General features: G+C 36.3%; 1 protein-coding gene across 1 annotated transcript; it reads right to left on the bottom strand.

The window, feature by feature from the left end:
- Positions 1-5942: 5942 nt before the first annotated feature.
- On the bottom strand, positions 5943-9829 carry LOC138701570 (myotrophin). Its single transcript, XM_069828597.1, has 4 exons — positions 9328-9829; positions 9113-9223; positions 8627-8710; positions 5943-7371 (listed from the first exon to the last, which is right to left on the bottom strand). Exons 1-4 carry the CDS (start codon positions 9394-9396, stop codon positions 7285-7287), a joined length of 351 nt encoding a protein of 116 aa, XP_069684698.1. The 5' UTR covers positions 9397-9829; the 3' UTR covers positions 5943-7284.
- Between the last annotated feature and the right edge of the window lie 1618 nt (positions 9830-11447).

Genomic DNA, 11447 nt, shown 5'->3' with positions numbered 1-11447 from the left:
AATTTCTGTGCCATGTGTATACCACAAGTATGTAACTGTCTCACCATGACAGGGATTCTAAAGGTTGAATTGCAATATATATGAAGTAGCCTTACAGCTTTTAATAAAACCCGGAGGTTCATAGTTGCCCTCACATAAGCCTGCCTATCCTGACCAAGATTAATCCAGTCTCTATCATCATATCCCATCTCCCTCAAAACCATTTTTATATTATCCTCCCATCTACGTCTCGGCCTCCCAAGCAACACTCTATGCATTTCCGGATTCACCCATATGTGCTACATGCCCTGCCCATCTCAAACATCTGGATTTAATGTTGTTGTTGTTTTCTAATACCAGGCATTTGACAATAAAGTCATTTGACCTCTTGCACTCTAATATTTTTCAAAGATATTATCATGGTCAGCTACTGAAGCACAGATTTTGAGGTGTTCCAAATCCATTTCTTGGTTTGAGTTGCAAAATGGACAGTTAGGGGACAGATATATTCCAATTCTATGCAGATGTTTGGCCAAACAATCATGGCCTGTTGCCAATCTAAATGCAGCTACAGACGATTTTCGTGGTAAATCGGGAATTAACTGTGGATTATGATGCAGAGTTCTATTTTTTCCCTTGAGATTGTGCTATCAAATTTTGTTTGTTGAAGTCTAAGTATGTAGATTTAATAAATCTTTTCACAGAGTAATATGTAGATTTAGTAACAGGTCTGTAAGTAGCAGTGCTGCTCTTCTTTGCTAGTGCATCCGCATTCTCGTTTCCCAGAATTCCACAATGGGATGGTATCCATTGGAATACAATTCTTTTATTGAGTGATATTAATTGAGAGAGCATTTTAGTTATTTCTGCTGTTTGAGATGGTGTGTCTTTAGAGACTATTGATAGAATAGCTGCTTTGGAGTCTGACAATATAACTGCATTCTTAAATTTATTGATGTGAAATAGAAGATTCCTGAGACTTTCACTTATTGCAACGATTTCTCTATCAAAACTTGTTGTTCCATATCCAAGAGATCTATAAAGTGAGAAGAGACAGCACGTAACACCTGCACCTTGTTCTCTGGAGATCAAGGATCCGTCTGTGTATAAATGAAGCCAGTTTTGTGGAGGGTACCTAATATTAATTGTCTCTAAAGACAATTGTTTCATTATTTCAGGGCTTATTTCTGATTTTAGTATTTCTTCTGTTAAATTTAGATTATATTCTATATTTAATAGAGTTAAAGGGTTTGGTTTAATTTGTAAGTTTTCTTTTAAACTCGGAATATTGATTTTCTGCTTTAATTCTTGAACCATGGATATGAAAATTTTTTGAGTTTTCAATCTACAGAGAGGACTGTATGAATGCCAATTGTTTCCTGGTAATCTGATAAGTTTTTCATATTGAATAGTGCTTTTTCTTCTATTGTCATTTTGATACTGTTAATATTAGTGAGGAATCTCATAGAATCTATTGGAGTTGTTTTGATTCCACCAGTAATGAGCCTGAGAGCTTGGTTTTGAACACGTTCTATTTCGTTTATGAAAGGTGAAGTAATTAAAATTTCCCACAGTATGTCAGCACTGGCTGTATAAACATTTTGTATGTAGTGTTCATAGTATTCCTAGAACATCCCCATTTCTTTCCTGCTAGTCTTTTTAGAAGGGAGAATCTTTTACGAGCTTTTTCAGAATGTATTTCAAATGGTTGCTCCATGTTTACTTACTATCGAAAATAACTCCAAGATATTTGGATTCATAAGTCCTAGGAAGGTGTTGGCCAGTGTATTGGATACTGAATTCTCTTTCTTTTTTACCAAGTGAAAATATTTGGTAGTTACTTTTGCTTAAATTGAGTGTCATCAAATTTGATGTATTCCATTCATGTAGTTGAGTTAAGAGCTTTAAGAGCAGAATTTTGAATTTTGTCTCTATGTCTGTAAGATCCGGAAGTCCACAAAACTATATCATCTGCAAATAGTGCTGTTTTCATGTTTGATTCCTCTAATAGGGAGGGTAAGTCATTTATATAAATATTGAATAAAGTTGTGCTGAGGACAGCGCCCTGAGGTAGACCTCGATATGTTGTCTGTAACTTGGAAGTGAGTGATTGAATTTAGTGGCAATGAATCTTTGACTAAGGAATTCTGATATCCATCTGAACATATTGCTGGAGATACCTAATTTCTGGAGTTTTAGTAATAATTTGTTTCTCCAAACAGAGTCATATGCTAACTGAAAGTCAATAAATATTGCCAAGGTATCTTCTTTCTTGTTAAAACTATCTTTTATTTCTTGGCCAAGGCGTATGACTTGTTCATTGGTAGAGTGTAGTTGTCGAAAGCCGGCTTGTCTTGGTGATAAAAGATTTTGGGAGTCTAAATACCAAGTTAATCTGTTGGAGATCATGGACTCCATGGTTTTTGCTATCATGCTTAATAGTGCTATTGGTCGATAACTATTAACATCATGAGCAGGTTTCCCTTTTTTGTGAATTGGTACAATGATTGCTTTTTTCCAAGCTGCAGGAATTGAGGTGTTCCATGATAAATTGAAAATGGATAAAAGTACAGACTTGGCTTTTTCCCCCAGATGTTTAAAAAATTCGGAATGAATGTTGTCGGGGCCAGGAGATTTCTTGGTTTTTAAATTTTGTATAGCTATAGTTAATTCTTTGGGAGTAAAATTTTGATGAAATATTTCAGGTTTTGTGATATTGCTAGTAATATTGTTTTTGTTATTTTTATGTAATTCTCTTTTTATAAATTTGTCAGTTCTGGATTTAATGTTCCTAATTATGTCAGTTGAAGAATACAATGCCTGCAGTTCTGCGTTGTGTAACTTTCTCCATTCTCCTGTAACTTCATCCCTTTTAGCCCCAAATATTTTCCTAAGGATCTTATTCTCAAACATTCTTAACCTGTGTTTCTCTCTCAAAGTGAGAGTCCAAGTTTCACAGCCAGATAGAACTGGTAATATAACTGTTTTATAAATTCTAACTTTCAGCTTTTTTAGAGCAGACTGGATGACAAAAGCTTCTCAACCGAATAACAGCAGGCACATCCCATATTTATTCTGCATTTAACTTCCTTCCTAGTGTCATTTATATTTGTTACTGTTGCTCCAAGATATCTGAATTTTTCCACCTCTTCGAAGGATAAACTTCCAATTTTTATATTTCCATTTTGTACAATGTTCTGGTCACGAGACAATCATATAGTTTGTCTTTTCGGGATTTACTTCCAGACCTATCTCTTTTCTTGCTTCAAGTAACATTACCGTGTTTTCTCTAATAGTTTGTGGATTTTCTCCTATTCACGTCATCCTCACAGGCAAGCAGCTGATGTAACCCGTTCAAATATGAAGTAGCCTATTGTTTTAAACCTTGAGAGTAGTTTTTCCACGTCATGTTATTTGCATTATAACTGAAGCATGTAGTTTCGAAACATCCACAATTTCAGTTTGTCAATTCTGGCATTGTTGTTATTTAGTCAGCTGTTTGAAGACAGGTTTGAACCTCGTGACACCAATAATTATTAGTTTACACAATAGATTTCGCAACTAATTTCATGAAAGTAATTACGTAGGAAGTTGTTTACAAGGAGACACTTAGGTATACTGCAGTTTAATGACAACTTTCGTATTTTTCTTCAGTGCTATTCATTTAAATGGATGCTCAAATTATTGCAGCAATTAGAGTAGTAGCAGAGATGTTACTATTGACCTTAAAAAGTGAGAAAAGAAGAAACAAAGAAGTCTGAACTAGGGCATGGATAAAGAAAAGATCACATTTAGGATGTTCTGCAACCTTACTGAAAGAGATAATTATAGAAGATCTCAGTCATTTAAGAATGACTTTGGAACAGTTCAATTTTTTGCTTATTTTTAAAGTTTGGGTCATTGAAATTCCACAAACACGTTCGCACTGCATATAAATCAAGATACTTAATAATTTCTTCCTCACTTCATTTTGTAAATTAATCCACAGATCAGAACATGTTTAACCTCGCAACTACAAGTTTTGTTCCACCAAAAGTTGGAAGCAGCCAAAATTTTCTAGTGTCATCAATATACAAGGGGCATTCCATATTGAATTACACTCACCCAGAACCTCTGTGCCCCGACAAAGACATCCACATTCTCAATATAGTCTCCATTAAGCTGTACATACTTGTGCCACCAATGTGGCAACTTCTCTAGGACCTCCTGGAACCACGATTTCGGAGTTTGTCGCACCCACATCAGGACAGCTGCTTTCAGTTCCTGGAAGTCTGTGAAATGAAGTCTACACAGAGGTTTCTTCAGAGCCCCAAATGGGTGGCAATCAGAAGGGGCCAAGTCAGGAGAATACAGTGGGTGTGGCAGTGCCTGGAACCCCAGCTCAGCAATGGCAGTCGTGGTTGCCCGACTCGTGTGGAGACAAGCGTTGTCATGTTGCAGGAGCACACCTTTTGTCCATTTTCCTGGCCATTTCTTTTGAATTGTAAGGCACAAGCTCCGAAGGGTCGCCACATATGCAGTGTTGTTAATGGTGGTCTCTGGTTTGAGCCAGTCAATGAGGATGATTCCAGCATTGTCCCAAAAGACTGTGGCCATGCACTTGCCTACCAATGGCTCTGTTCTGAAGTTCTTCGCGGCGTGGAGCTGTCTTTATGCTTCCACTGCATTGATTGAGCTTTGGTCTCTGGCTCATGATAATGGATCCAAGTCTCATCACCAGTCACGAATTTGAACATGAAGCCTTCTGGATCCTGGTTGTGGCATTGAAGGAGAACACTGCGCACATCCTTGCGCTGTTGTCTGTATGCTGCAGTCAGGGACTTGGAGACCCATCTGGCAGACACTTTCCCCATCTTAAGGTGTTCATGCACTATGTGGTGCTGAGTGATTCTGGCAAGTCCTGTGGCCACCTCCAGTTCCGAAAATTGTGATGCACCTGTTCTCCAGAATATGCCGCTCCACCCTAGAGATGTTGATTGGCTTTGTCACAGTCACTTTCCTTCCAGAACTGGTTCCCTTCTCCATTGATGTACAACCACATTTCCAGCCATTCACCCATTTTTCGTGGTGGTGTATGCTCACCACACACTGCCACAAATCTCCTGTGAATATCTGCATTGTTTACACTCTTTCCACAGAAACCACGTCGTCCAGCTCTGTCCTTGATGGTCACTCTCTATGCTGTCCACTCATGTAATGACAGCAGTTGAGGAAATGTGCTGTAGTTTGCAGGAATTACACTTCTCTGTATCGTGTTGCCACCTGCGGGCAGACCAATGTACTACTTGCTTGCAGCTGTAATGACAACCAAATCGCGGAATATGGATGGTGGAAAATTTCAAAGTGTAAATCGATATGAACAACCCTCGTATTTCAAGCATGAGCATTCAAATAAAAATCAGTTGCGAAACCTAGTGTCGTCGTGTAAACTAGCCGTCAGGCATCACTCATAAGAAAACTAAGCCCGGAGATAATGGGGTAGGGTGGGCAGTTCCTTTCCTCCTTCACTGCATACATCATTGACTAGTAACATATTACACTAATCAGACTTCAGATTTATACAAACAATTGTTCTTCCTCTGACACATATCGTCAAGTAAGATTACCTCAATCAGAGGTAAATTCTGACGTAAGTACATTAATGCACATTATAAGATTCTGTTCCCTATGGCAAATGATAAGTGAAAACTGTGATCAATTTTGAAACAGTATAGTTGTGGAAACAATATCTTTACTCCTAAAGAAACAATCTTGACAATAGATTCCTCAACTATAATAATTATTAAATCTGCATTAGGCTACTTTCATAAACTTTTATTAGAGATATTTAAAGGAACTTTTTATAATTGGTGGAGAGATATATTTTATAAAGTCAAGTATGATAAACATTGGAGAAACGCATACACATACTGTTATGTTACTGAAATTGGGTGAATATGGCATCCTTATATAGAAGAATACAGTTTTCCAAAAAGAATAATAAATTTATTTCTAGTCGAGGTTATTATATTTTTAAATACAAACTTTTTCAAATATGACATCCTGACACTAAAAAGGAAAAATATATAAAATGCTATAGATAGGATTATTTAATATTTAACAAACAACACATCCTTATCGTGTATAATAATTTGAATTGGCAGAAGTCAACAATTACACAGAATTCCAACACCAACTCTAAAGGGCGGCAACAAGCACTTCTTAAAAAGCATTTTTAAAAAAGTCTGTTAACAAATTACGAATATTTTACTGCTTTATGCTGAAGCTCAGAAAGATTATCATACATAGCAGGTAGACTACAACTATCCAGGACAGTCTTCCTCTTCAGTAACATACGTGGGAATCAAAAATTGGACAGATACATTGGAAGATAAATATTGCCTAGATATACTCATTTAAACACTTAAAAAATAGTTCTCTCTTTATCCATCTCTTTCATTTTGATCAATTCGTTGATCTACCAAAATTTCTTAGGCCAACAAGAAACAAGTTATGAAGATGTTCCTTAACGAAAGCATGACACATTAAAAAATAAGTAAGACTACATAATTTGTTTTTATATACTTTATACAATCCCTAATAAAAGGACAGTCCCTTGGACAGGAAAGTGTCACATCTATGATAGAATAAATATGACAATCTAACAAGAACCACTGCAGTCTGAACCAACACACACAGATTGTGGCCCCATATGGGAACAGACTATACAGATACTAAGTGTGTCGTGTTGGTCACCTGCCACTGGAATACATGCGAGACTCTGCTCCTGTTTCAGGTCACACATATGTAATCACATAAAGCTATATGCACTGCTTTGGGTGGATCGATAAAGCTACAGCCTTTCAAGAATATTATGATTCTAACATAAATTATGCCATGCTTCAATGGAACGAGATTTCATACTTTGTCTTAATACTGGGTTTGAGCCTGGAATCCAACAGCGTAGCTAACTAATCTGATAGCTATTTCCAAATGTTTCCACTTTAAAAAGTACAAGCTAGCAAAGATACCCTGGGAGGTAACTGATCCTCCAAACATAGCTATTTTTGTATTTCACGAATAATGTTACGTTACAATAATGTTCGTATAACATAGTCATTTGATCTGATAAGCTAGCAGCATTGTAACGAGAAATTAACAGTAACCTGGATATCTGTAACGACACTATCTCCCAAATCGGTGTTGTATAATATGATGACACAATTTATTACCAACACCTGACATGCTCAATCTTCCATCCATGAAAAGCTTAATAATTTTAACAATGCCCAAAAAAGGCTAACATAGCATATCGCCAGCTCATCCTCATTTCAGAAGCTGCTTAATTTCTTCTTTCTCCGCAGCATCCACATAGCTTGTTCCATCAGGCGCCCTTCCATCTTTCTGTGCTCCCTGTAAACAAAATTCAATAACAGAAATATAAAACAGTGAACACTATTTATATGATTATTCCAATTTTAGTGGTAATTCCCCAGAAAAGCTACAATGAAGAAGACATATATAAACAACATGTCACACAAGTTGAGAGGATGCGAAGGATTTCTTTCCCATTCTGCTTGCTCTCAGTCCATCAGCAACCGAGCAGTAGCTTTTCCCTTTTATATCTGCACCCCCAAAGCAGTACACACAAGAAAATAAAATACTAAATACAGTATAAAAAGGATATAAAATACAGATGTCTTACAAGATTCAGTATATGTTAGTGCCGTTGTTACAATATTTTCAAGTAATTAATAATAAAATAAGGAATGTTGGTTTGTATTGAGAAATTAGGGGGAGCGACACAATGCAGACTGCCCCATTGTATGTTGTAATGTTGCAACCAGATGTGGAGAAAATATTTATCTTCTGCTCTCAGTAGCCTTTTAATGTGTCAATTGATGTAGACAACAATAAAAGTGAAATACATAACGCTTTGTAGAGTAATGTAGACCTTCGAAATATAGAAATTTTCAATAGTCGAAAGTTTGTGAGCTGGACAGTACCATCTTTCCCTTCACTGATGGTAGAGAGTGTGAGTAGAAGGGATAGGCCTATCAACCAACCTAAAATGGGTATAGTGGTTTTACTTTGCAGTCACAAATACTGTCAACATAAAAATCGTGTGATACTTACCTGTATATCCTAATGCACTTGTTACCAATATAGTGTAATACTCGAGAGGTCCAGGACCAGGACCCAACACTAGGAACACGGACCATTTCCCTAATAATTCATTCTGAATCTCTCGCATGTTATGTTGGTAATTACAATTAGTCACAAGTGGGGGGAGGGGGGGGGCAGCAGTGCATTAGGGATTAAAGTATACAGGTAAGCATCAAACAATTTTTATGTTGCAAGTATTTGTGGCTGCAAACTAAAACCAAGTGTTTATCGCTTTATACAGCTCACAGAAGCCAATGGAACAAAAGAAAATTGTGCCTTCTTCAGTGTAGCTTTTCTGCAGAATTGGTAAATGTACCAAACATGACAATATAATCTTACAAATATTTCGTTTTTCGTATTATTACATGTTTAGCACATCACCACCACTTCATAGCAGTGGTGAGTGCTTTCTAAATGACGGGTATTTATCTTTGAACTAAAAATATGGCATCGCTACGAAGTGGCAGTGATGTGCTGAATATTTACTTTCATATTCACTCACCTGTTCCAAAAGTAATTTCACACAATCCGTATGCCCTTCCCAAATAGCTGCTAACAAAGCACTAATTCCATGCTTATCTTTAGCCTGAAAAAGAATAATTCTAGTTACTTTTATTGAATTCGTAGCAATTCACGTATTGAAATATAAAGACAGAAGACTTATTATTCTTTTGCAATAAAAATAAATGGCATGAGGTTTACAAACTTACTAGTTATACCTATCTACTTGTTTTGTCCAACTATAAAAGAAAAATGCTGTACTGTAACTTCCCTTAGATAAAAAATTTGTGATTTGTGGATATAGTATTTTCAATGAAGATGTGTACTTCTAATTATTCGCATTGTACTACAACATCATAACTATATTCTCTCATGTCATCATATGGATGCAGCTTTAAAAAATCATGTCAAAACAGAGTAAACGATCCTACAAGATTATGCTACCAGATTACAATAATAATAGTATCATTGTCATAAATAATCTTACATTTACATTCGCTCCTTTTGACAGCAAATATTGGATTACGTCTCCTTGACCATAATCAGCGGCATAATGAAGGGGAGGCCGACCATTAATTTCTTCATTGACATCTATCTCCTGAAACGATTTAAATAAAAATAATTCTGACACTGTAGAGCCTGTTCGGTTCAATCACACTATGTCACTAACGGTGTGGAGAATTAGTGCTATAATACGATTACCTTTTGTTCAACGATATCTTTGACTTGATCCAAGTCCCCGTTTTTAATACCCCAAACTAATTCACTCATATTGTCAGTGAAAAACGCCTAACAATGTGACGAAACCTATAATGTGTATTTCCGTCAAAAATTCTTCAGCGGTCATCCATCACAAACGTGACTACACTACTACCAACATCATTTAAATGTAACAAAACTATTAAGTTGTTACTCTTGCAACTTGATAGTACTTAAATCAATGGTGTTTATATGACGAAAAATTCCGGCTATTAATAAGCTATATATGAAATGTGATTCATTGTATCACTTCACTAATTTATATAATAATATATTACCACAGTCTAGTATATACAGTCACGAAGCTTGAGTTGTGAGGGTGTCAGGAACAATAGACAGTGGCGGAACTATTTCGCACTGTCTTTAATGAGGCGATATTAGCGATCCTAATGGTTAGCAACTATCTATGGATGCATATTGACTATGTATTGCACTTCGTGACTTTATATACTAGAGAGTGACATTACATTAATTGTCAGCCATCGTTGGTACTCCTGATATATATGTGGCGCCTAGCGGACAAATCCGTAAGATCCGGCAATATCTGCAGTAAGGCATACTCTCCAATTAAACAATATTTCAGCAGGTGTTCCGCAAGGTTCAGTGATAGCTCCCACGCTCTACAATTTATATACATCAGATATTCCTCATCATAATGCCACGCAATTGACAATGTATGCTAATGGCACTGTCATCTTCACTCCAAAAAATAAACATACTATTTGCATATAGAGCTGTACAACAACATCCTCAGTTAATAGATAATGGGGCAAAAACCTATAACAACTATAGAATATTAAAATAAACAACATGAAATCAAATGCTATTATCTTTACTAAATGCTGACCAGTGCCACCACCATTGCTAATGCTCCGTAAATGTAGGATAGTATATGTACAGAAAACTAAATATTGGGGCATTTTATTTCATCCACGTCTAAATTGGAAAGATCATATAGGGTAAACATTGGCAATTTCGTGACAGTGGTTGTTTCGTGATACTTTTTCTTTGCTCTTTCGTGAACTAACCAATGGTGTTAAGAGATTCAAATTTCCCCCAAAGGATTGCATATGTTGTCCGGTTTCCAGAAACATACAGCTGCGCCTTGTGTGACTATTGTAGCCAGTGGCGTATACTGGTTAAAGGGTTTGGGCTACCACTGACCCTATTATTACACAAAATATCTTTTAAAATCCCTATAATAAAATTCCTTGCATATTTATGTGAATTCCAGACGTCTTGATTGGGACGAAAATACGTTGATGACTTCGTCATTGAAATTACAGTTGGGCCACTTGCAAAGTTTCTGTAGAAATGACTTTTCAATGGACATCAGTGCCAAGCCGGATAAACGTTCTTGTGTATGAGTTGATCTACAGTAGGATTTTATTCTCTTCAACGCAGAAAATGTTCTTTCTATCGATGCTGACGTAGCTGGTATTGTCAGAATTAATGTTGCCAATTTAAGGACTTCAGGAATAACTTGGTTCAGCTGTTTTTCATGTATGGCAGATAATATTTCATGGATAGGTTTGTTCGAAAAATCGAAGACTTCTGCTGAATATATTACACTTAATTCATTTTTCAAACGTATTTGATCAAAGTGACTGTTATAGGACTGAAATAATTTCTTTAGTGCCTCATTCGGGAAGTTTTCTCTATAAGCAGAAAATTTTTTAGAATCTAGAAGATATGTGAACTGAAGCTTTCCATAATCAGAAAATCTATCAGTAATTTCCATGTGCATACGATCTAGTATGCTGTAGTACAGCTGCCTGTATTTCAATTCATCATCTCCTTTTCTTCGCTTTAATGGTGGTTCCATTGTATTGGCTGAAGAATTTTCATTTTCCATATTACTCCATATGGACGGAAACCCACTACGTCTGAACTCGGATATAGTATTTTTTTAACTTTGATACCTCTTGCAAGTATTGCAAGTACTATCCTATGTCTAGACTTTTCGTCTGAAGAATATTGTAGAGCACATCTGTATGTGCGAACACTCTAGCATAGACTTCAAGAAGAAATATATTCTGAAACTGTGTGAAAAAATTCTAATA

Source organism: Periplaneta americana, chromosome 6, assembly GCF_040183065.1.
Source record: "Periplaneta americana isolate PAMFEO1 chromosome 6, P.americana_PAMFEO1_priV1, whole genome shotgun sequence".
In the NCBI taxonomy this organism is placed as follows: Eukaryota; Metazoa; Arthropoda; class Insecta; order Blattodea; family Blattidae; genus Periplaneta; species Periplaneta americana.
Note: the sequence above shows the minus strand (reverse complement) of the source record. Positions and strands in the feature narration are given on the sequence as shown.

What these genes read in the sequence shown, in the direction of transcription:
- LOC138701570 (XM_069828597.1), bottom strand. Translation starts at nt 9,396, where the DNA reads ATGAGTGAATTAGTTTGGGGTATTAAAAACGGGGACTTGGATCAAGTC. An exon ending in AAGATATCGTTGAACAAAAG is followed by an intron (nt 9,224 to 9,327) that starts GTAATCGTATTA and finishes AAATCGTTTCAG; the next exon opens with GAGATAGATGTCAATGAAGA. An exon ending in TGAAATTACTTTTGGAACAG is followed by an intron (nt 7,372 to 8,626) that starts GTGAGTGAATAT and finishes TTTTGTTTACAG; the next exon opens with GGAGCACAGAAAGATGGAAG.